The 25,354-nt window shown below is 35.7% G+C and overlaps 5 protein-coding genes across 8 annotated transcripts; 4 read left to right on the top strand and 1 right to left on the bottom strand.

Annotated features, from left to right (window-relative positions):
* The first annotated feature begins 4,815 nt into the window (after positions 1-4,815).
* Positions 4,816-5,623, top strand: LOC103948457. Its single transcript, XM_009359491.2, has 2 exons — positions 4,816-5,427; positions 5,546-5,623. Exons 1-2 carry the CDS (start codon positions 4,816-4,818, stop codon positions 5,621-5,623), a joined length of 690 nt encoding a protein of 229 aa, XP_009357766.2.
* Positions 5,624-10,054: 4,431 nt separating this feature from the next.
* On the top strand, positions 10,055-11,005 carry LOC125468923. 2 transcript variants are annotated; one of them, XM_048565709.1, is made up of 2 exons: positions 10,055-10,595; positions 10,744-11,005. In XM_048565709.1, the coding sequence occupies exons 1-2, from the start codon at positions 10,217-10,219 to the stop codon at positions 10,806-10,808; spliced, it is 444 nt and encodes a 147-aa protein (XP_048421666.1). In that variant the 5' UTR covers positions 10,055-10,216; the 3' UTR covers positions 10,809-11,005. The 2 variants fall into 2 exon arrangements, with proteins under 2 accessions (XP_048421666.1, XP_048421665.1); XM_048565708.1 differs by having other exon boundaries at positions 10,060-10,636.
* A 1,953-nt stretch (positions 11,006-12,958) lies between these two features.
* Positions 12,959-15,184, top strand: LOC103928562. The gene is made up of 3 exons (XM_009337625.2): positions 12,959-13,050; positions 13,620-14,264; positions 14,842-15,184. The coding sequence occupies exons 2-3, from the start codon at positions 13,656-13,658 to the stop codon at positions 14,917-14,919; spliced, it is 687 nt and encodes a 228-aa protein (XP_009335900.2). The 5' UTR covers positions 12,959-13,050; positions 13,620-13,655; the 3' UTR covers positions 14,920-15,184.
* A 1,015-nt stretch (positions 15,185-16,199) lies between these two features.
* LOC103928560 (60S ribosomal protein L23a) lies at positions 16,200-18,047 on the top strand. Its single transcript, XM_009337623.3, has 4 exons — positions 16,200-16,313; positions 16,552-16,597; positions 17,211-17,571; positions 17,796-18,047. The coding sequence occupies exons 2-4, from the start codon at positions 16,582-16,584 to the stop codon at positions 17,878-17,880; spliced, it is 462 nt and encodes a 153-aa protein (XP_009335898.2). The 5' UTR covers positions 16,200-16,313; positions 16,552-16,581; the 3' UTR covers positions 17,881-18,047.
* Positions 18,048-18,207: 160 nt separating this feature from the next.
* LOC103928559 (psbP-like protein 1, chloroplastic) lies at positions 18,208-20,403 on the bottom strand. Of its 3 annotated transcripts, none has more exons than XM_009337620.2 (7): positions 20,242-20,403; positions 20,029-20,128; positions 19,666-19,767; positions 19,387-19,469; positions 19,092-19,286; positions 18,653-18,749; positions 18,208-18,539 (listed from the first exon to the last, which is right to left on the bottom strand). In XM_009337620.2, the coding sequence occupies exons 1-7, from the start codon at positions 20,302-20,304 to the stop codon at positions 18,430-18,432; spliced, it is 750 nt and encodes a 249-aa protein (XP_009335895.2). In that variant the 5' UTR covers positions 20,305-20,403; the 3' UTR covers positions 18,208-18,429. The 3 variants fall into 3 exon arrangements, with proteins under 3 accessions (XP_009335895.2, XP_009335896.2, XP_048421589.1); XM_009337621.2 differs by having other exon boundaries at positions 19,666-19,746; positions 20,242-20,401; XM_048565632.1 differs by lacking the exon at positions 19,666-19,767 and having other exon boundaries at positions 19,387-19,460.
* Between the last annotated feature and the right edge of the window lie 4,951 nt (positions 20,404-25,354).

Raw genomic sequence — 25,354 nt, 5'->3', positions numbered from 1 at the left:
GGACAATATGTCGAGCCCTTTTCGGACTCAGCAGAAGACAAAGCTGCATCAATGAGAAATTTGGACTTTGAACTTGTATGGTATGGAGCCATTAGTATATGGTATATGGAGTCGTTAACAAAAATTAAAAAAAAAGCTTTCCAGTTTGCTTCCTTCTGAACTTCACACATCTATCGTAAAACGGGGAGGTGAACAAGCAAAAGTCTAGTTTCTTTTGTTGAGAGTACCAAGTCCACGTCGGGGAGAAGAGGGACATTGCATGTGCTTATAAGTAGTTGAGCTACTTGATAGAGATTTTACCACGTGCAAAAGTAGGGATAAAAACACTTAAAAATACTTGCAAGAGAACAAGGTAGTTGTAGTATAAACGGCTCAATCAAGATCGTTTTCCGCAGGAATTATTTAAAACAATTTATCAAAGACCCTAATCTTAGTTAACTATTTGAAAGTAAAGATTGGAAAAAATAGATTTTGAATGTAAAAGTAATAAAAACGAATTTTAATAAAAGTAATTTAGGGAAAGCAACTAATAACCAATTAGAAAAGAAACAAATCAAAGAGAAAAGGTTTTGAGAAACAAATTTGGAAAAACACTAGAGTTCCGTCATCCCCTTAACAATCTTATGTAGATGTACTAATTACTTATGAAATACCCATGCAACTTTGAAGGTTAGGTTTTCCTTATGAATATTCTACTTGTGGCATTCAAGCTAGAACATATATCAAACATGCAATCCGTCTGTGGTATTCAGATCAAATATAAACATGCATGACTCATTATGCTTTGTAAAAACCTTTTGAAAAACCATGCAACCCCTACGACATGGCATTCGCCCTAGGTGAAATTACAACTATCAATCACAAGAAGCAATACCCAATTCCCTGGTGGCATTCCGACTGAATTACGTCCAATTACTTATCTAAACATGCTAATGGTTGCGAATCATTAAGACACAAAGACAGTTTAAAGCAATGATTAATAATTCAAAGTATGCATGCATAATATCATAAGCAATTAAATAAAAACTACATATTCATGCTAAAGCTCAAGGTTTCGCCTAACAAAAGAAAATTAGTTGCGCATACTCATAATTAAAATTAAAAGAATTATATTAAACTAGAAAAAGAATGAAAACACCTTGTAGAATAAAGTCTGAAAATCTCTAAAGCTTTAGCCAAATCCCTCTTCTCAAATCATGTGTCTGTAGAAGAGAAACCCGAAGTTTTCCAAAAGGCTTATTTATACTCTAATTAAAATCCTCCTAATGAAAGGTCTTCAAATAAGATTAGGAAACAAATTGAAATAAAATAGGAAACATAATCCTAAATTGATTTGGTAAATTCGCCTAGAAATCTGTACAGCCACGTTCTAGACCCAAATCAGCTCCAAAACTGGCCCAACACAGCTGGATTTGATGCTTGGACTATTCTGAACACTTCTCCAGAAGGTTACGAACCCATCTAAGGTCATCTTGGGCCCCAAAAACGCAATTCAAACCCAGAAATGTCACTTTCCAGCAACACACACTGCTCCTTTATTTAATCTTCAGAAAATAACCGCTTAGTAGAAAAATCCCAAATTTTGACACAAACAAGCCAAGAGACACACAAACATCCTCCAATTTGAATCACTTCAAAATTCGTTCGTTTGATCATATTTTACTCCAGAGGAAGTTGAACGTCCTGTATTGAAAATATAAAGCAAAGCATCAAAATTCTACAAAAATAATTACCAAATTATACTAAGATTAGGGTAAAATATATTATATAATATTGACTCATCACTACTCCCTATATTGCAATTAGTTTTTGATGGAATCTCAATTTTCCAGTGTGATTTTGAGAATGAACGTCAAGCTTTGAAAACAAATAGTTCTGGTAACCCTCTGCCTTCTTGTCCATAATCGAGGTCCTTCAGTTCTGAATCTTCTGATCAAATCAAATGAGTCATTTATTAATTAACACTCCGCCATCGTAACCGTTTCGTTCTGAAAAAGCCGTGCATGCATGAGCTTGAAGTTGAAATGGTTTAATTCCAAAGCCTATAAATTGATGGGTCTGTCTGAGGCTTAGAAAGTATATCGCATGCCTTTATATATCCTCCTCTACCGTCCTTATATTGCATCAATGGCAACCACCAATACCACCAGTGTGGGTTTGAAGCTTTTGGTCGATACAAAGGGTCACAAGGTTCTGTTTGCTGAAGCGACGAAGGAAGTTGTAGATTTTCTTTTCACTCTCTTGTCTTTGCCTGTTGCCACTGTCATTAGGCTTCTCTCGAAGAATGACATGGTTGGTTGCTTGGGCCAACTTTGTGAGAGTGTTGAAAATCTTAGTGATACATACTTGCAACCCAATTTTGATAAAGACGCCCTTCTCAAACCCAATGGCACAGTTGCTGGTGCTAATATCTTTCATTTAACTGACCAGCAGCAATGACTGTAATCCAAAACAGTTCTACATTTGTACCAGTTGCAATCGCTGTATTTGTCATGTGTCTGAACAACATGTCCACAGTGCTCACATGGGGTTTTTTGTAATTATAGAGCCATTTCCACCCTGTGACTTATGTTGCTCCGCAAGCACGTACTAGTACTAATGCAGCAACAACGTTGTCCGGTGAGGGAGGGTATGTGAAGGGTGTTGTGACTTATATGATCATGGACAATTTGGAGGTGAAGCCTATGTCTACTATTTCTAGTATTTCTGTGCTTAACAGGTTCAATATTAAGGAAGTCGGTGTTCTTGAAGAGAAGGTGGTTAATCTTGGCATGGAGGAGGTCTGAATTCCTATATATTTCTTTTGGAAAATGCAAGGGTGAGCATGTTTTTAGACTATATTTGCAAATTATATGATGTAACGGTTAATAATTGGATTTATTTTTTAAATTTTAAAAAGAAAGTCAATATACCGCTATATTATGTGTTATACAAAATAAAATTCAATTGGACAGTGTCTCTAGCATCACCCATTTCTTTCTCTTCACTTTTTCTTAGTTTTTTTTTTTTTTTTTTTCCTTCCTATCAACTACTTTTCTTTAGTCATGTCATATTTTATTCTTTTGTAAATGATTACATTCGGCGGCTACTATATGCTGATAAGTTTACATGCGCCTACCTCTTTTTTGTTGTATTTTTAGGGATTGAAGCTTTTGAAGGCATCGTGGGAGTCCAACACTGTTCTCACCAATGTGTTTCTTGGTAAAAAGAAGACATAAACATATGAGATTATTGTTGCTATAGCAAATTAGCAATGGTGTTTTTGTGAGGTTTCTTTACTTTGATTTAAACACCTTAAATAAAATGAGTGTCCTTAATTGGACTAGTTAAGCTAGAAGCGTGGGTTTACATTTAAGGTTGCACATGATTCTCCAACATATTATGTGACGATGCGAATCCAATTGTCCAGAACTGACCTAACATTTTTGTATAGTAAGAAAATTTTACGTAAATGTTTTGAATAATTTAGAGCAACTTCAATCACCCTGACAATTGTTTTAGTTAATCAGGTTACTCAAGTGTTTGGCACATTGAAAGCCAAAACTTTATTGAACTTCGATCTAACAACCTTGTCTTCAGGTTCTAGAAACCAAAGGTCGGTCGTGATCGCTCGGACACAAAAGTCAGCAGCATGACACCACTATCACATCTATCTTACTCGCCGACCGAGCTCGGTCGCGAGTTGGCACACCCGCATTCACTAGAAAAAACATAGTTAGCTCTTAAATACTTAGCCTTTAGGGTCAACAATAAATATATTAGTAGAACAATCAGTTTTTATTTGACTATGTGTATTAATTTTATGAAACTCAACCTCTGTGTATCAGTGATATATTTCAAGATAAATTGGTAGATTCAAATTTTTTTTAGTATATTTGAATTGGGTAAAATATTCTGGTTGGTTTTGGTATTAGCCATACGGATCCCATTTTTTCGGTATTTTTCGTCAGATGTTTTGATTTTATGAAGTAAATGTCGGGTTACCGAAGCAAAAATTTTTGGTGAGTATTGGTCGATCGTTTCGGTTTTTATAGTAGAAAATGACAGACCTAAATGGGGACTATGTAGCTATAGCAACACCACATCATAATAGCAATCTTCTGATGATGCCAAATATTGTTTTTGGAAACGTGATAACAAATACTCGTCGAATATACCACATATATAGATTGGGTTGCAAGTAAGTCTCACTAAAAGCTACTTTGGTTAAGTTTGCCAATCAACCGACCATGTCCTCGTTTGACAGGTCACAGAAGCCTAATCGCAGTTCCAACGGGTAAAGACAAAAGGTGATTAGAGTCCTTCGATAATTATTGGCTTATTCTTTGCTCGCTTCCGCGAACAAAACCTTGTGGCCCACTGGCCCTTTCTGTCGATCAGAAGCTTCAAACGCACTAGTAGGTTTGGAGGTTGACATACTGTATCAGTGAATGGAGGAAGATGTTACTAGTTGCCAAAACTATACCGTGTTGGAGAGGTTGACACAGGTCCTCTATGTATTTGTGATAGTCATCAGATGATAATTAATTGGAGTTAATTAAAAGTTATCATGTCTGTTTTGGGAATAAGATCATATGTTAATTGTAAATGGGGACTTGCAGCGAGTGCTGAGATCGAGACGCACGCCAGCTAAAACCAACGCATGACCCTAATGAAACGGTGTTGTTAATTTCCCAAACCCTAGTTAATCGTAAATTACCCGTCTGTTCCGGTTCCCTTGATGTTTTTACATAACTTCCAAACGTTTACAATTCTCCTCTTCTTAGTATATATACCTTGTTAGAGTCTGTTGCCCTCCTCACTGCATATGTGAAAATGGCTAACTCCGATTCAACTGTTAGTTTGAAACTCCTAGTTGATTCAAAGCGTCACAAGGTTTTGTTTGCCGAAGCAGGCAAAGACTTTGTGGATTTTCTTTTCACTCTTCTATCGTTGCCTTTAGGGACTGTGATTAGGCTCCTAGCCAAGCATGGCGTGGTTGGTAGCTTAGGGAAACTCTACGAGAGTGTTGAGACTCTGAGTGACGCATACATGCAACCCAATCTTGACAAGGACACTCTGCTGAAACCCAAGCCAGCGATTGGCGGTGCTGATGTCCTTCACTTGTTGGCCGGCGATGAAGCAACTAGAAAGGTCTACATGTGTCGCAACTATCACCGTTATGTAGCTGATGATTCTCGAGCCATTTGTCCTTCGTGCGAATCCGCTATGTCAACAGAAGTGCCTCATGTAGCCCCGCAGGTTACTTCTGGAAGTTCCTCCGGCGAGGGTGGTGGTTATGTGAAAGGTCTTGTCACATACATGGTAATGGATAACTTGGAAGTGAAGCCCATGTCTACCATTTCAGGTATTACAGTGCTGAACAAGTTCAATGTTAAGGAGGTTGGGGACCTTGAAGAGAAGGTGGTTCATCTTGGCATGCAAGAGGTTTGACACTTCCAACAAAAATTTCTATCAACTTTGTGATATCAATTTATTAAATAACAAATCTGGATATTTTTAGTATGCCAATAAAAAATGATCAATGTTGTGTTTCTTTTTGTAGGGTATAAGTCTGTTGAAGGCGTCTCTCCAGTCAAACTACGTTCTCACCAATGTTTTTCTGGGTAAGAAAGTGGCATGAAAATTTGGCTTTTCGCCGGAAGTATGAACTGAAGATTGCTTTTGAAGTTGATTTTGAGTTAATTTGTTTTCCTGCATTGTTACTTTGAATCTAGATATATGTAATTGCACTCATGGGTTAATTTGGATTTCATCAACGATCTTTTTGGACTTTATCGCTACTGGTTTTTTACATCTTTGTTAATGAAGTTGGAATCTTCTAACTGAAATAGGGAAGGGGTCAAATATAAACAAGAAATCGGTTGTAAAAGCCCTAATCAACAACAAAACCAACAAAGAATTTGTTTCAGTTTTTTTATTCATTTATTTATTAGTACAACGATATATTTTACACTAAGGGGAGTGGGGAGTTCGACTAAGCCACACAATGAGCAATTTAATTTGATATCGAATTCGTCATTCACGAGATTCGAACCTAAGACCTCTTACTCACAAGTGAAGAGGAATATTTATAGATTGTAGCACTGAATGGTAGAATTTGTTTTAGTTTTGAAATCAAAGAAAGAAATACGTTAATACGTTAATTGACAAGATAAACTAAATTTCAAGTTTTGTAATCATGCCTTTAATACAAATTAACCCTAGCTAGTTTTAGTTTTTACGTCTCTTAGTCATTGTTCTTGTGGGAAAGGGATCCGCTTCGGATCCCTTCTTCTTAATTCACCAAACGTGTCATTTAAATTTGATCTAACGAAGTTATTATAACTTTTAAAATGGATTTATGTTTATAGTTGTTGGATCAAATTTCAATGGCAGAGAATTCCTGATTTAGTGAATTATGAGGAAGGGATCTAGAGGAAATCCCTTTCCGTTCTTGTGCAACAAGTAAACTGCATTCTTTTGTTCCCTTGATCACTCATTGCACATGCAAGGGTTTTTTTTTTATTTTATAAATGTCACATATCACATTTTGTAGACAATATTTTTACCTCTTTTCTGATAAAAGGCTTGTGATTAGTTGGCACAAAAGTAGTACTAAATGTAATCTCTTTTAGAATGGAAAGGGATCATCTCCAAATCATTTCTTTCTAATCCATCAAATTAGAAAATTTGTATCATTAAAAATTGATCCAACGGTTAAAGTTATTATAACTTTTAAAATGGGCTCATGTTTGTAGCAGTTGGATCAAATTTCAATTGCACGGATTTCTTGATTTGATGGATTAGGAAGAAGGGATATGGAGATCCCTGTCCCTTTGGAATTACAGGGGTGGATTGTCTGCCCTACTGTGATATGTGGTCACAGTTAAGCCATGTCAACATTTTATATTAATTTTTTTATAGAAATAATAAAAAAAAGTAATAAGAATGTAAAATGTTGACGTGGCTTAACCGTGACCACACAAACAGGAGGGCATGAGGAGTATGAAAATGGGAGGGCAGACAATCCAACTTTTTCGAATTACACCCTCTGCCACGCCCAACAAATAAAGAATTTGGTTTCATCGGGATCCAAATGGTGAGGATCTTAGGGATCCTCACGTTTTAGTAATTTATTGTGCATCGTATGATCATAAATTATTTGATTTTTTAATTTAAAATTCAATAAAATTGTACCTGACGAAAACTGATCACACGATATACGATGAATGACTAGAATGTAGAAATGTTTAGGATCTCCACAACGTGGATCTGGAGAGGTTCCTCTTCCACAAATAAATAGCAAATCCTATCAAAAAAGAAACAAAAGTAAGGGAACAGGATCCTCTCTGAATTCACTTTGTGGGGATTCGTTGTTCATCATATATTGTGCAGTTAGTTTTCTTCAGGTACTATTTGTGTTTAATTTTAAATAAAAAAAAGTTAAATGATTTCTAACTGCATGGTACACGATTGATGATTAAGATGTAACGATTCTTAGAATTCCCACAATTTGGATCCGGGTAGGATCCAAATCCAAAAATAAGGGTATGGGAAATTATTTAAGGAACAATAATGAAAAGAATTTGAAAACTATAAGTTTTAATTAAAAAAATAAAAAAATATTGTAAGTAAATAGTATCACGAATGATTTTTTAAAATAAAAATATTATTTTCGTTAAAATTCTCTATTATTTAACATTAATTCATTTTTGACTGAACGTGTCCTAAGAAAATAATAAATGTCTACAGGATAGGTGTACTTTGTACCATCCGGTGCTTATACGCATATTTTTTAATAATTTATTAAATCTGATAAATAAAAATAAAGGAACGTGAGAGGATAATAGAAGTATTAAATCTGCTGTAATGATTTAATTGAACTAAAAAAAATTATATGCATTCGAAAAGGAGTTTGATTATATAGTTCCTGTTCCCGTATTATTCATTTTCATTTTGTCTTTAGTTTAGGTTCTTTATTCAATATTTCTCCAAATTTATATGCGTGAAAATACTAATATTTTTTCACTTGAATCTTTTAGATATTTCTTTTTTTATTCTATAATATTATTTTATGATGTGAACTATCTTTTTTTTATATCACGCTTTAAATCCACGTTCATAAAAGTTAACCAAATTAGAATTATTCGATTAACATTGTCAAAATCAAATGTGTTTTCTATTTATTGAAAATCACTATATGACTAAATAATTTTGGTACACTTTATTTTTTATAATAATATTTAATAAGTGATCTAAAAAGTAGACCATTTTGTTAAAAAAAAAAAAGAGAGACGATTTTAATCATTTTGCAACATTATTTTTATTTTTAGTTCAAGTACAATATTCATCAAGTGAGAGGAAATAGGTATAGAAAAAAGAATAAAGTGTTAACATTGGGTCTCAATAAAAATTTTGTGAAAAATTTTAGTGAAGTGTTATTGGCATTTCAAAAATCTTATTCTATACTCCTCACAAGTGTATTTTTCTTGTTAAATATAAATAATTTGAAATATAAAATAAAAAATTTGAAATGTCAATAAAAATTCATAAATTTTAACCTTACATGAAATTTGAATGCAAAATAAAAAATTAAAAAAAACAACAGTATTCCGCACCAAATTGTTAAATGAAAAAGAGAACTGAAAATCTATAAACGAGAAGGTTGGTTCCTGGTAGCATTTATCAATGATCGTTTCGTGTCCAATGAGTAAACATATAAGTAACAAAAACATCATTTCACTGCAAATTGAGAAGATCTTCCATCAGTCATACAGTCTCTACTTTTGACATCAGAGGCCGTGATCCACGAGTAGGTCTGTGTTCTCAGATCGTAGACTTTTGACTTAATTGGACTTAACAGCGGTGAAGTCTACCGCCATTTTCTGTGATTATCTCCTTCAGATTTCTTCTCCAGAAATAAAACATATAAAGTAAAATGATGACAGGTTGAATCTGAATCCACTTTACTATTGAAAATTTTTATGTCATATTAATTGCATATTATAGAACAGGTTTAGGAATTAGGGTTTTGGAATTCTTTTTCTTTCAAGTTATGAAAGGGAAAAACCCAGGACTTCAAACCTGACGAAGGTTAGGGTGAAGAAGATAAAGTCGAAGAGGACGACAAGATATGTTCCGAAGGTACGGATGTAAAAGAAGACGAAGAGGTAGGCAAGCTCTTTTGCGCCTAAGCTCATGGGCCGTGAAGAGAAATCAAAATCTTAATTTACTACTTATGAATGTAAGGGGGTGTATTTAATTAGGATTTAGAGAGATTTTAATTTTTTTATGAATTTAAGTATATTCAATAAGAATTTTAAATAATTCTTTAAAATATTTAATGTGTATTTAATTAGGATTTTAAGATAGTTTATTAAAATATTTAGAAATCTGAGTGTATTTAATTAGAATTTTATAACATTTTAGGTGTATGCAATTAGAATTTGATTTTAAATAACTTGATAATTGAGAAATTAGAGAGAATTCAAGAGATTTTGTAGGGTATTTTAAACATCCAACAAATATCACGTATCCCCATGAAATTTCAAAGAAATTTAATCAAAATTTTACATAAATCAATTAGAGTCATTAAATTCCATAAAAATCTATGAATTTATATCTCTGTTAAAATCTCTCATAAGCCCCAAATTGCATTCACCCTCTAAATGTATTTCTTTCAAAAAAATTTAAATTTAAATTTAACTACACCTAATTTCTTTCAAATTAAAAAAAAAATATTTAAAAATTATAATTGACTACTTCTTAATTTTAAAATCTACTAAAATTTTATCAAATTCTAATAGAGACAGATTGTTTGCTCTCCTGTTTGGGTATCTTTCCCATCATCTTCTATTTTATGTGGTCACAGTTAAGACGCATCAATATTTTTTATTAATTTTTTATAGAGATAATAAGATAAAAAATAATAATAATATAAAATATTAACGTAACTTAACTGTGATCGTACAAATAAAAGAAGATGAAAATGACATCCAAACACAAGGGCATACAATCTGCATCCAATTCTAATTGGACTACAAATTCTAATCTGATGAACATCAATACAGTACTGCATCATTACAGTACAGTGATCGGTACCCACAAAGGGTTATTACTTTTTCATTTTTCTCCGTGATATTTTCTATCAATCACATCCCACCTTGGGCACAACAAAATAAGAAAACTTCAGCAAAACGAGGGTAATCAATCGTCATCGTACAACCCCTCGTCAATGGCAACTTCCAATTTCAGTGTGAGCATCCAGCTCTTCATCGACACAAACCGTAAGAAAGTTTTGTTCGCAGAAGCCGGCAAAGACTTCGTCGACCTTCTATTCGGCCTCCTCTCTCTGAGCGATGGCGCCGTCATTAAGTTGCTGTCCGGGCACGGCATGGTTCGGTGTCTAGATAAAATTTACGGCAGCCTCGAAAACTTGAGCCCGAAATACACTCTCCCGAATCTCGACAAGAATATCTTGCTACTGCACCCTTGTGTGGAGGAAGGGTATGTGAGGGACTTCACATACATGGTCATGGATGATCTGGAAGTAAAGCCTTTGTCTACAGTTTCCATCCTTGACGTGCTGATCAAGTCCGGTGTAAAGGATGTTGGTAAGCTTGATGTGGTGGTGGTTCACCTTGGCTGGCAAGAGGTCTGGGTTTAGAATTAGGGTTTCCTCATCTTCTCCTTTTATAGTTCTCTGAGCTTTATGAATTATTTTTTAATTAATGTTTTGTTTTTGTTTTTGTTGTGAATTAGGGTGTGGAATTGCTGAGAGGGTCGTTGTTATCGAACACAAATCTAACCGGTTTGTTCCTTGGTGAAGAGGTTTGACAGTCTCAAGTAGTTTTGGAAGTGAAGCGTCAATCTGAGAATCTGAGACTTGTGTGAATGTGATGTTTGTTTTTTGTATTGGTGGCATCTTGTTTTCCTTTCCATATGTGGTTGGATTTGCAGGTCCTACCGACTATCCTCCTTGTCAAATTAATGGGTAATGATGTATTAAGTAATTTGAGTTTCAGACTTTATTTTTATTTTTATTTTTGTCTGCGAAAAGTTTGAGACCTTTATTAGTTGCTCCTTTTTAATGTTCAAACTATGTCAAAAAAATTCTGAGATTAAGGTCTTGTAACAATCTTTGTTGAACCTGTAAAAGATCTCAATAGGTGTTCTTATTACGCTCTTCCTTTTTTAACTTTTTACGAATAAGTGCGAGGCCACTGCTATTTACTTTTTAGACAGCACTTATCGACAAGATGATTAGAAATTTTTAGGGTCTAGCTATAATACTTACAAATATGTGGTATAATTGTGTTTTTATGGTCATAATAGTTCTTGGATGTCGTTACAGTATTTGACTGTCAAATGTGATTGTACTAAGAGCTGGCTTGGTATTACTGTGCTTTGAAAAAAAGTTGTTTCTGCTGTGTTGTAAGAATAAGCAGCTGTGAAATAAAGCAGTAAAGTGTTTGGTAAACTTTTTTGTAAAAGTGCTTTTGAAAAAAAAAAACAGTATTATAGTGTTTGGTAAACTTTTATGTAAAACATATGTGAAAAAATGCCGGTTTTTCAAAGCTAGGTTTTGCAGCTTCTTGTTTTTGACTTTTTTTCACTTAAAACTGTAAAAAAAAACTAAAGCTGAATGTTTACCAAACACAAAAACAGTTCCTAGCTTTTTTTTATATCAGTTTTTTTCATAATCATCTCAGTACCAAATCAGGCCTAAGTGTATGTAAGTGTTGTAGTCAAACCTCATTGGATAAATGATACTATTGCAGTAGTGTTAGAGATTTCATTATAAAATCAATTGAATATATGGGCTCAACTATTTACAACAACAAATTCTCTTTTCCATGTAAGACTTATACCCTCAATATATTTTCACATGGGATGAAATTTCAAGCTTAATATATGCAAGTGCGGCATTCACAAATTGAAGAAGCAACTTATACTGTAAAAGAAATTGGGGTTACACTATAAAAATCAATAAGCAATAAGCAATATAAAAAGTAGTTTAACTATTTGTAAGCGTATTCCGTTCTTACCTAACCTGGATTCATATTTTCAACATATTTTCTCATGTGCGATGGATGCTCAAATCTAACAGCAAACAACAAAAATTTAATGGTGTGTAACATGTGGTCGTTAGATTTTATACTTTCAATATGTCACTATGCCAAATACTCAATCACTCTTATAGTCTTAACATCTTTGGGAAGCATGGTGATCATCGTGACCAGTGTAAATGTCATGAACCAGAAAATTTAATTCACGAGGGTAATATTATTCACACATTTTTTTTTATTTTTTATATTTTTATTCATTAATTTTTTTTTCAATTAATTCGATTTGATGTTCAAAAATTAAAAAAATATGTGATAAATAAAAAATTGTGTGAATAGAACCTCCCATTCACATATTCTTGTTAGCGAAAACGACTAACACCTTGTTCTCCACTTTCGAAATGTAGCCGGAAGCCGCGACAGGGCAAGGTAGAGGGTAGAGTAGGATCGTTGAGTGAAGGCTAGACTTTAGAGACAGAGAGATAAGGGTCAATGAGAGAGTGAGTGACTGTTGTTGAGCAAGAATGAGGATTCTCGGGATCCTTTTTTAAAGATCTATAATCCTCAAATTATGTCTGTTCATCGCAAATCGTGTGATCAGAAATTATTTTAAATATTTTTATTTAAAATTAAATATAAATAATATCTGACAAAAATTAGTCTTATAATGTACGATAAACGAACATAATTTAAAGATTTTCAGAATCCTTACAAAGAAAATCCGAATATGATCCTTATTCGTTGAGGAAGAACCCTAGAGAGGGTCGTTACTGCTGCGTAGCAGTAAAGAATAACGGTGGTTTTAAAAGTGGGCCTAGAGTTGAGCCCGCTTGTTTCTTTTTTGGTGAAAGAGCCCATCGAAGCAAAAGGGTAGTTACAAATACAGAGAGAACCGACTTGCAGAGCAATTATATTTTCATCAACATCTACTCCACACCAAAAACAAAAAAAAAAAACACCCTACTCCCCCCTTTCTCTGCCGCAAGCTTCCCTTCCTCTCTCGGTAAAAATCTATCTCTCTCTCTCTCTCTCTGAAGTTTTAGTTTAATACTTTATGCTTTTTTATTCTAACGGAAGACGCAACACATAATCGAGTGCAATGTCGTTCTAAGATTCATATAATTGACGAAAATGTTTTGTTGTTGTTGTTGTACTTTATGCTTTGTTATTCAAAAAGCAGAAGAAGGAAATATTGACGAAGCTAGTTTCTTGAACTAAATGTTGATCTGCATTATTTATCATTTGATTAGGCTGCTTAGTTCAGAAGAAAAAGGTCACTGATTCCTTCAAACAAATAAGCATACGTGGTTATTCTCTGAAATTAGTTGTTTCCACGACTCGAACTCAGAGTCTTTTTTGTCACAAAGGAGCAACCTTTTCGGTTGCTCCAAGAGTTGAGTCCCTTTAGGTTTGTATAATCTGTACCAGCAAAAAAAATTTAAAAGAATTCCATTGTATTTCGGTTAATCTCTCATTAGTAAGAGTGTATGCCTAAAGGTGGCTCCTTTAACATTGGATTGTAGCAATAGCTCGGTTTATTTATGAATTTGAATATTTAGTTTATGCCTACAGGTCTTAATGTTCTGAAATTCGATTTTAACTGCATCAATGGCAACTACCACTGTGAGCTTGAAGCTCTTGATTGATACAAAGGGCCACAGAGTTCTGTTTGCCGAAGCCGGCAAGGACTTTGTGGATTTCCTTTTCACCCTTCTGTCTCTGCCGGTTGGAACTGTCATTAGGCTCCTCTCTAAGGACAACATGGTTGGTAGCTTAGGCCGACTTTACGACAGTGTCGAAAATCTTAATGACACATACATGCTTCCCAATCTCAACAAGGACACTCTGCTGAAACCCACGTCCCCCATTGGCTGCGCTAATGTCCCACATTTGCTTACAAGTGATAGATCAACGGTAAAAAAGGTGTACATGTGTGGGAGCTACCACCGGTACGTGGCTGATGACCCTAGGGCCGTTTGTCCACAGTGCAGATATACTATATCTATCGAGGTGCCTTATGTTGCTGCTCCAGCTACCGCTGAAGGATCGTCTGGTGGCGGAGCAGGTTTTGTGAAAGATATTGTGACATACATGATTATGGATAATTTGGAAGTGAAGCCGATGTCCACCATATCATGTATTGCTATGCTCAACAAGTTCAACGTTACGGAGGTTGGCGCGCTTGAAGAGAAGGTTGTTCATATGGGCATGGACGAGGTGTGATATCCTAAATTTCTCTCCCATTTTTGAATGTGAATTCTCTACGCATCTTGAATTCAACATTTTAGCGTATTATTTCTGTTTTCGTTGCCTTTCATATTGAGTGCATTGACATAAGCAGTCTGATTTTGTTCTTGAAAGGCATAGAAAACGGAATTTGTATCTCATAGGATTGGTTTTTATGCTGTTTTATAGGAAGAGTTTGATGAAACTATGCCTTTCCAAACATACGTATTAATAGAAAACGCTACTTTTCATCTTTTAATCAAGTAGTTTCTAAATCATTTCAACCTACGTTGAGAGAACTGCTTTACATTCTTGTTTCGATCTTTTAGCCTTTTCGTTTCTTTTCTGTTTTGGATTTGAATTGGGAGGCATGTCATAAGGTTAATGGATGTCTTGATCTCAATCAAGTAATGCACTTTCTACTCTACACACCTGATCAACAACGATAACCATCATACGTTTTTCTGTAGGCTTGTAATCTGGCTAATGTGCCGCAGTTCTTGTGTTTTGTTTATCGAAAGTAGTGTTCTTTTTGCAAAATGATCATTTTCTTTTGAATAATTCTCAGGGGCTGAAGCTGCTGAAGGCATCATTGGAATCAAACAATGTTCTCTCCAATGTCTTCCTTTGTAAGAAAGAGGAGTAAACACGTCAACTTTGCGCTTGGTCCAGAGCGTATATGGCGTTTTGGAGCTTAAACGAAGTAGTAGTGACGAAATATCTAGCCAAACCTTCTATGTAATCGGTTGTAGATCGACTTAATCAACGTTACCGTGCTTCTTTTCAAGGGGCGTTTTCTGTTGAGGTGGATGACCTGAGTTTAGCTAAAACCGCATTAGAAATTGCTGAAGTTGTGTGGCTATAACTCTCCCCTATTGCATATCTAGGCAGGTTCTTTGACTGATTTGGTACACCTTTTCTTCTGTTGGATGAATCGTTTCTTCTTGTTTGTTACCTTCATACAAATATGCTGCTGAAACTTAGAAACGTGCTAACTTCCAAATTTTGTTCGAGTTAGAAGATAGAACGTGAATTAATTAAGGGTTAAGTTCCTTTGTGGCTGCTTCGTGTTCTACCTTTAACTCGAACAAAATTTAGAGTTGGCATCCATTCTTCATTCAACATATGAAATGATCCTAGACGCCAAACGATGCCCTGGTATTGATTGAATTCTTCACAAAGAAGTTTCTTGTAAAATAATATGTTTCTATTCTAAAAGCAACTTAATATTTGTAATACATAATATGAGATAATATGAAACTTATTACCCTTGGGAGCGAGGGCAAATGTATATTGGGACCAAAGCGGTCTCAGAACAGTTCGGAAATCGGGAAACACGCATGTTAAGGTCTTCTGGAGGCTCTCTAAAAGTTTGGTGTGGGTCCCATTTGTGCCACGTGGTGCTTAATATAATGTCAATTTCCATCTAAGAAACTTAGACTTTTAAGCTTCGGACCTCAAAGTTTGAATCTTAAATCTGCCACTGTCTCAGAGTATGAACAAATCTCACATTAGATCCTTAACCAATGATGTTGTGTATCACTGCCGTTAATTTTGTATATAAACTATCAAAACATTCACCTCTTACGTGTCAAAAACTTAGAGAAGCCACGTAAGATCCATAACGTTACTGGTTTTTTTTTTTATTTTTTTTTATTGGAAACTCCATAACGTCATTAGTTTTGAAAAAATTTATTGACAGATTTGACGATGAAGAGCAAATACGCAGAAGATTGATCAAAAGGGAAAAGTGGATTATTATGACTTCAAGGGGCAAAGTAGAATTTTAAAATAGTTTCAGGGCGCTACTATAATAACGAAGCCTTATCACAACAAAAACCCTAAATACCAATTTGTATAAAAATGGGCCCAATCGAGGCCCAATAACTCTATTTAAAGTAAGGACCCCAAACCCAAAAGCCCAATAACGAAAGAAGGGCACTCGGAGTAAATAAAATAAAGTAGCTATATAAAGGGTTGAGATTCGTCTTCTCCGCTAGAAAACCCTACAACTCGGCCGCAGCTGCTCTTCGTCTACAGGTACTTCTTCCAAGCTCCCCCTCCTCTTACCGCTGTCTGTTAACCCTAGGGAAATTTTCTAACCAGATACCTCCATTGACGAAGCTTAAACGAGTTAGAGTTGCACTTAAGACTCTGGATTTAGCCTAATTTTTTGTTAATTAGTTTTGTAGATTTTTTCTCGTTTGTTGTGAGTCTCTGGTTTTTGTGCGTTTTGGTTAATTTTGTACTTATTGTCTGTTTACGAAATGGTGGTCAGGTAGGATTGTTTCCCGCAGAGCTTGGAGCAATGGCCCCTGCTAAAGGTACTTCCTTTCTCATACAACAGATATACATATATATTGTTAACTAGCCAGAAAGGGAAAAGGAATTAATGGGTTTAATTGATGTAGTCGATTATATTGTGGAAAATGGTTTTTGGGAAAAATGAATTAATTGGTTCTAATGGCTGTATTTGATTACGTTGTGAAAATTTGTTTATTTGATTCCGTGAACCCTTATCTTGTGCCTTGTATATGTCATCTCGTTTGACTTTGATAGACAATCTACTCGTAGGTGTATGTCTTTTCCAATTTGTGTTTAAAACGGGCAATTTCGCAAGTCAGTGGCATAATTGAATGCCATTTTGTGTTGTTATCTTCAATGTATGAGGTGAAATTTTGTTTTGTTTTGAGCTTCTATTATTCAAGTGTTGCGTAACTTTTCTTTTGAGTGTTATTACTTGTTTGTGAAACTTGCGGAATAGGATTTGTTCACCTCTTAATTAAGCTATTGGTTGCTGCCAAGAATGCCAGAACGGAATTGTAACCATGTTTTTTCGTTAAATTGTAGTTCCAGTCCACGAACATCTAAGTTATAGGCGTACAATTTCACATGATTTGTTATGCATCCTTAATTGTAATATGATTCTGCATGCAGTTGACGGCAAGAAGAAGGATCCCAAGGCCCAGGCCTTGAAGACTGCCAAGGCTGTGAAATCAGGCCCTGCTTTCAAGAAGAAGGCCAAGAAGATCAGGACATCGGTCACATTCCACAGGCCAAGGACATTGAAGCAGGAAAGGAACCCCAAGTATCCCCGCATCAGTGCAACACCAAGAAACAAGTTGGACCACTATCAAATTCTCAAGTATCCATTGACCACCGAGTCTGCAATGAAAAAGATTGAGGACAACAACACACTCGTCTTCATTGTTGACATCCGAGCTGATAAGAAGAAGATCAAGGATGCAGTGAAGAAGATGTACGACATTCAGACCAAGAAAGTGAACACCTTGATCAGGTATATGTTATGGATGTATACACGTTTTACAGCGTCGAGGTTTCATTCTGACGTGCCGGTCAATGTTTTTGTATGCATATCTGTTTCATCGATGTTTTTTGTTTGCATACCTGTGTTATAGTAAGTTCGTAAACAAATTTTCCTTCTGGAACCAAGAAGTTCTTTTTGCAGCTTAATTGAGGATTTCGCCAAGCTTAATCTAACATATGACCTGTGTTGTGCAGGCCTGATGGAACGAAGAAGGCTTACGTCAGGTTGACACCGGACTACGATGCCTTGGATGTTGCCAACAAGATCGGAATCATTTAAGTTAATGTTGTATCGTCTTTTATCCGGTTTCAAGAGATTCCATTGTTGCTATGACAGTTTTGTTACTAGTTGCACTGTATCAGTACTCCTGCATTAGTTTGGTTTTCTTTAATTTGTATTGGGAGCTATATTTGCTTTTTATGGCAATGCGATGCGTTTAAAACTTAGTGCAATGTGCCAATGGTGTAATCCAGTCTTCTACAATATGGTTATTTGCTTTCGTGTTAATGCAACCGAAGTTGAGGTCTTATTTTGTGATCGATAGTGGGAGAGAGATTCAAACTCGGAATTTGTTCTGGGAAGACAGGTCGCGTTCGAGAACGTGGGGACATTAACAAATCTTTTCATATATGAATGATTATATTTCTTCACAAGAAGAGCAAGGATTCTCCCCTTCTCCTACCCTCTCAAAATGCAAAATTAAAAGAAAAATTGGAAGGGAAAAAGAGAAGAAAGCAAAAGAAAACTGTTGAATGAGCAGATACACAAGTGTTGACTAGAGTTTGGCCTCGTATCAGTATTGACGTGAGCCGTTCCTCTATCGAATTGTTAATCGTAGACTTTGAAAAGCTTGAAGGAATCGACGATGGTGTGTAACTTGTCTTTCATCTTGTCCCACCTCCTCTCGTTAGCCCCTGTCGTCAACGTGTAGAAGTTGCCTGCATTGCGATGCAAGTCATAACCAGAAACACAAAATACTTATACCTGCTACCTAGCTATGAAGTGGAATAAGAAGCATTATATAGAAAGGTTGCATTTCACAGTTCCGTACCATTGCCGATAGCTACTGTGCTGAGAGCGTGGCGAGTAAAGTTTGGAGCCTTAGCAATGAACTCAAATGTGTAATATGTTTTCCCATCGATGTCATGCTGCACCATAGAAACAAAAGCAACAAGTCAACACAAAGCACATATCACAGCAGATTCAGTTCCATCTAAGAAGGTAGCTAGTGCATCTGCATCGCTGTTTTATGCAACACCGATTGATGAATCCAGCAGCTTTATCAAACAGAATGCCATACGATACTACTGAATGCCTAGGTAGGATGTTTGAATCGTTGATTTGCAGTTTTGTCGTAATTTTACGTATGTATTATCAGTAAACTTCATTGTTTTAAGTAGCTGAGTCTCCCTCTTACTGAAAGCACGGAGAAGTTGAACTGAATGCCTTATGCCAATGTTTGACGCACTAAAAAACAACATGTAACAAACCTCTACTGCCTCAATCAGCTTTGTTTTCTGGGTAGGAGGAGCGAGAACCTTCTTGATCAAAGTTTCAGCCACCTGTTGTGGGGACCCGAATTCTTTGATGTCTTGCTTGACGGTTGGGAACAGAGTCACACTTGCAGTCTCTAACGGCTCGATGACATCCTTGAATACCTTGTCTTGACCTTCAATGGTTACTTCCTGTCCGCACCTCGGGCAAAAAACCCATCAAAAAAATGGGCGCAATAGCAAAGGATCAAGCACATAAGCCCGAGGCTGATGAAACACAAAAAACTCTCACCTGCCATCCAAAAGGGTAGACAAATTCGTATCCGTCTTTCTTGTCCGTGACAGGCAGAAATCCCTTGATATTTTCTGCAGCAACTGAGCCATATCAAAAGTGTTCTTTTAGGATATCGGTCAATATTAATCAAAGTAAAGCAACTCACTTCACATTACGCACATCGTTGCTACTTAAAACACTGTCTCCGATTCAATGTGACATCTAGAAAACTTAGTACTACAACGCTAAACTTAAAAGGTAAAGTGCAGAACAGTCGAAACCGTTATAATTCCTTACATGATACAGAATGTTGGTTAGTTAGAAGAGCCCAAGAAGCAATTGTTCCTGCTGCTAGCACTTGGCGTCTCCCGGATCTATCTGCCAAAGATGAACACCCAACTAGATGGAAACCCAAAAGTGAAAATTGATGAGTCTAGAGGCGGTCTAGCGGCTCACTACTGAATTAACATTGCTAACATTCATTACTTTTTGTATTTCATTTTGTTAAGTTTTCGCCGCGGGATTTTAACATTCTCCAGCACCAATATCATTAATCAACCAGAAATTGATGAGTGATTACAAATTTACGAGAGGGCAGTAAAAACTAACAATGCAGGTTGATTTCTACAAAGAGAGTAAAATTAGAAAGCAAGAAAGGACCTTGAGAAGGAAAGAATGTAGAAGTTGCTGAAGCCTGCTCTGCTCTTACCAAAAAGGAATTGCTTTTTCTACAGCAATGGTATGTGTTTTGCTTGTGTAACTGATTGCCACCCAGGTGAAAAAAGAGAGTAAATTTAAACACAGGCATTGAATTTTGGAGGGTTACAGCAGAAAAAGGAGAGGGAGAGGGAGAGAGAGAGAGAGAGAGAGTACCTTGGTGAAGGAGTTGAGGACAGGGGTCCTGTGGAGGGAGGGTGAGTTCTGCAGGGTCGCCATTGTTAGTGGTTTTTGGTGTTTGTGAACAAAAGTGGACTCAGTGTGTGTTTGTGTGGATTCTTGTGGCGATGACCTTATCTATTTCCTTCCTTGTTTAGACGACTTATCCGTTAGGCTTTTTATACGAAACACTTACATTGGTTGTTGTTCGTTATGTCTTTTCTTGCCACGTCAAAAAGAAAAAAACCCTTATTAGTCGAAAAACTTAAAGTTAGATCATTTGATCACGTGTCTAGTTAAGCATTCTCACAAGTGAAATTTCTGTTTATTGGTAATTATACCTATATGAAGTTGGAAGAACTCAAATATAACGTTCTTTGTGAAAATGGTTTGATCAATTATGTAGTGAGTCTGATCTACTCAAATTTTATTTATTTATTAGGTAAATTACTATTTACCACCTCAGGTTTGAGGTTTATTACAATCTCATACAATATCTTCAAAACATTTCAATTTCATACCTCACGTACTAGTTTATTTCAATATAATACATCTGTTACATTTTCCATCCATTGATCCGTTAAGAGCTGACATGACGGCCACATTTTGTGCCACGTGGCTGCCAAATGTGTGCCACGTGGCAAAAAAAATAATTTTTATTCGTTTAAAATATTATAATAATTTACCCTTTTTCAAAAAAAAAAAAAAAAAAAAAAAAACCAAACAAACCCAGAAACCCATCTTCTCCCTCCCATCCCGACCCCCTCTCACCTTCACCGAGCCCAAACCCCTCCACCTCTGATGCTCTTCACCGCCACCATGTCCAACCTTCTCCTCCTCACACTCCTCCTCCACCTACTCACTACAACCGGGGCCCACTCCGACCACCCTCCATTCTCTCTCCCCAGAGACCCACTATCTTCACCACTTATTCGGGCCCAATCGGGACTCCCAAACCCCGTCACATAACCCTTCACATCAAATCTGAAACAAACCCACCAACCCATAAACCAATTCAGAAAGAATCACAAAAAAAAGAAAGAAAAAATTGCAAGTAAATGCAAAATAACGAGAGAGAGAGATGTCAGAGATAGCGAAGGAGAGGGAGGTGAGTAGCAGCGGGGGGAGGGGGCTGAGGGAAGGAAGGAGTTAGAAGCGAGGCTCTATAAAAGGTTCGAACAAAAGGATTTGGGTTCCAGTTAGGCATCGTCTTCGGCGGTGGGTTTTGGCCAGGGAAGGGGAGATGAATAGAGTGGAGAAGGGAGAAGGTGGGTTGGGAAGGTGAAGAGGGAGGAGTGGTCTGGGGGCTGCTGTCACATCTCGGCCCGGGGCGGATCACTTCCTGGGCCCGCTCCACCACTGTAGCACGATATTGTCCACTTTGGGCTCCGACCACGCCCTCACGGTTTTGTTTTTGGGAACTAATGAGCAACTTCCCAATGGGTCACCCATCATGGGATTGCTCTAGCCCCATTCTCGCTTAACTTCGGAGTTCCTACGGAACCCGAAGCCAGTGAGCTCCCAAAAGGCCTCATGCTAGGTAGGGATGTGAATATACATTTAAGGATCACTCCCCTGGGCGATGTGGGATGTCACACTGCGATGGTGATGGGGAAGGGCTGCGGTGGTGATGGGAGGAGAGGGAGGTGCGAGAAGGTTTCTGGGTTTGTTTGCAGGGGGTGGGGGGTTGCTTGGAGGTGGGTTTCAATTTGTTTTTTTTTTTTTTTATTTTAAGGGTAAATTATTATAATATTTTAAATGAATAAAAAAAAAAATTTGCCATGTGGCACACATTTGGCAGTCATGTGACACAAATGTGGCCGCCACGTCAGCTCTTAACGGATCAATGGATAGAAAATGTAACGGATATATTATATTGAAATAAAATAGTGCGTGAGGTATGAAAGTAAAATGTTTTAAAGATGTTGTATGAGATTGTAATAAACTTTAAACCTGATGTGTTAAAGTGTAATTTACCCTTATTTATTTGAGTGGGAAAACTTAAGTAGGGCAATTAACTTCACTTAGGGGGATGTATTTAATTGAGAATTTGAGAGACTTTAATGGATTTATAAATCCATGGATTTTTATGGAGTTTAATAGATTTGTAGAGATTCCATTAAAACTTTGATTCAATTCGCTCGAAATCTTATGGGAAGATGTGAGATTTGTGGATGTTTAAAATACATTACAAAATCTCTCCATTTCCCTCTAATTCCTCAACTTTCTCCAATTCTTTAAAATCAATTTCTAATTAAATACACCTGGAATGTTATAAACTTCTTTAAAATCATAATTGAATACACCCAGATTTCTAAGGATTTTAATAAACTATCTTAAAATTTTAATTGAATAAACCTTTAATTTCAGAGAATCACTTAAAATCTTAATTGAATACCCCTAGATTCATTAAAATAATTAAAATCCCTAAAAATCTCAATTGAATACACTCCCCTTAGTTTGACTTTACTCTTTCTCACACACACAACCCTCTTGTATTTTGGTTCATTGGGCCCTTAAGTCTTTGCCTTTAGCAACATAACTGGTTGTTGGATAGTTGAATAAGCATGATAACAAGACGCTCTTACCAGTAGTTGTTTTTTGCTAGAGATAGATAACATGAAAAAACAATTTTGATATCAGTCAAAATATAATATATCATTCGTGTGTTAGCTCAAGTGAAGATGGAGATTAGAACAATAAAATGGTCCAAAATTCCTTCCAAACGAGAAAAACCAAGAAATTATTGAGGGGAGCTATCATGCTTATAAAAGATGAAACCAATATACAGAGTTACACTACATTAAATGTAGAGTCGTATATAGCAGCCGTACATTAGAATTCGACTTAAAAAAACCCTCATTAAGTCTAAATATTTTCTTCTTCCTTTTCTTGTTAAAAATATTGTGTTAAGCGAGTATGAGCCAATCTCATTTTGGTTAATCCATTAATAACACGTTACAAACTGAGGGTTATGTTATGTGGGTTGTGATAAGTGAATTATGACTAGATAGACAATCACGTGGTTTCTTGTGTAAGAAACAATTATCATTGCTCTCTTCTTTCATAAATCAATAAATCATGTCCATCTTTTTTCCTTTATCTTCAACAAAAGGTTTCCCTTTTTAATGTCACACGATCGCAATAGATTGCGATAATTCTGATCAGTTTAAATATGGTTTCTTGATTAATCAATATCATATATAAACTTATGAGGATAATTTAAAGATGCCATTTGGCATTACGGTTTATTAATATATATTTTTACTTATAAGTGTAATGTATTATGTTTGACTCTTGTGAACGACGAGTTTGTAACCAAATTATTAGCTTGATCCTTATTCCATAAACCGATTGTTGATTGATCTGATCGAACCTCAAACCGTCAAACACGCGAGAGCCCAGCTCGAAAGGAATGCATGGTTTGTATTGTCTTGCACCTAGTTTCTCACTAGATATTAGGTGCTTCAATTAGTTTGAAAATTTTATACAAACTTGTCGTTGTCATGGTTATTGGTTGCTTGTACTTTTATTAGACACTAGAGAAGCTAGATGTGATGTGAGATGTGATGTGAGGTTAGATTAATTTATAGTAAAATAGTCTTTGTATAAAACTTTCTTAGGATTCAGTAAACACAAAAACTATTATTTCATCATAATTTGCGCAATTTAATACTAAGCTGACCTAATTGAATTCTTTGTGAAAAGTTAGTTTGATTTGGTAAACCTACTTACATTAATTTAATTGAGTGCTACACGAAGAGAGTTGCAATACAAGAATAGTTTGGATGAACTACTCGAAACCACAAGAACATGAAAAAAAATATATACTTAATCACGGTGGTACCGACAATTGTTAATATTGATAAAAAAAAAACACTTTAATACACAAAGTATATACCCTTGTTAAATAACTGTTTATTTCATGTACAATAAACAGTAGTGCGCATGAGAAAGACAGGAAGAGAAGGACCATGAAGTGAGGGAAGGGCCATGAGATGATGGGGTGTGAGGATGAACGAGAAGAGGAAGGAGGAAGGTTGGAGGAGGGGAGAGAGATCCTACCATCGGCCCCAAATTGGAACAAGGAAACGATTGCTATAAAATTTGTAGATTTATAATTTTATATGGAGAAAGAGAGAGAGGGCCAGTAACAATTTATAGAGAACTTTAATGAAAAGCTCTTGGTACTGTTCATTTTAACGAAAAAAATATTTTTACACTAAAAGTCAATCCTGGTACTATTTACTTTACCTTTTATTTTGTCATTTTCATTAAAACACAAAATTTTCAAGTCATTTTCATTAGTTTTCCTCAATTTATATCATTGCATTGTTAACTACACTCTAAACAAGAATCTATACAATTTAGGAGTTGGAAGATTACTTATCAATTTATGCTTTGAAAAATATTAAAGTTATTAGTTGCGTACATTTTAAGTTAATGGGACAAGAGCCAGTTTACCATTATTTATGTGTTCAAATCAAATTAAACACGCTGAAAATCACTTAAATTAGCGGGACAAATTAAAAAAATTTGGAAATTAAGAACATGAAAGATCAATTGCTAAAACAATGTAACATTTAACTTGTCCATGAACATATTTCCTCCAACCATTTTTTCTCTTTGACACAAAAGAAAGAAAGAACGGAAATTAAAATCAATAAAAATAAGGGAGCATAACAGCTTGGCAACATAGCTACAAATGGATTAACAAATGGTATCAACTGGGAAAGCAAATGAAAAAAACAATTGACAAAAAACAGATGAGATGGACTGTCACAAAAGCATAAAGCTCATCCCTTTCCAATTTTTCTCAATCATGTGTTTTTTCTCTGTCCGGCTCTTCACACGCCCACTCAATTATAAGATATATCGCATCCACTGCTATCGTGGCTAGGACCATCTCTTAAATTTCGGTGGCCTGTACCAAATTTATAATAAGGTTTTACCATAATTTAAAAAAATATATAAAATATAGTATATCCATGTTAGAAAGTAATAACTTAAATCAAAACAAATTTTAGGTCTGGTGATATTCATTTTCATTTATAAGTGAGTCTTAGGTTCGATTCTCGAATTTCTCGTCAAAAATGAATTTGAACCCCAT

Source organism: the organism of the source record quoted next, unplaced genomic scaffold (assembly GCF_019419815.1).
Source record: "Pyrus x bretschneideri cultivar Hongxiangsu unplaced genomic scaffold, Pyrus_bretschneideri_v1 Contig4, whole genome shotgun sequence".
Lineage (NCBI taxonomy): Eukaryota > Viridiplantae > Streptophyta > Magnoliopsida > Rosales > Rosaceae > Pyrus > Pyrus x bretschneideri.
The sequence above is the reverse complement of the archived record's forward strand: the minus strand, read 5'-3'. Positions and strand labels throughout refer to the sequence as shown.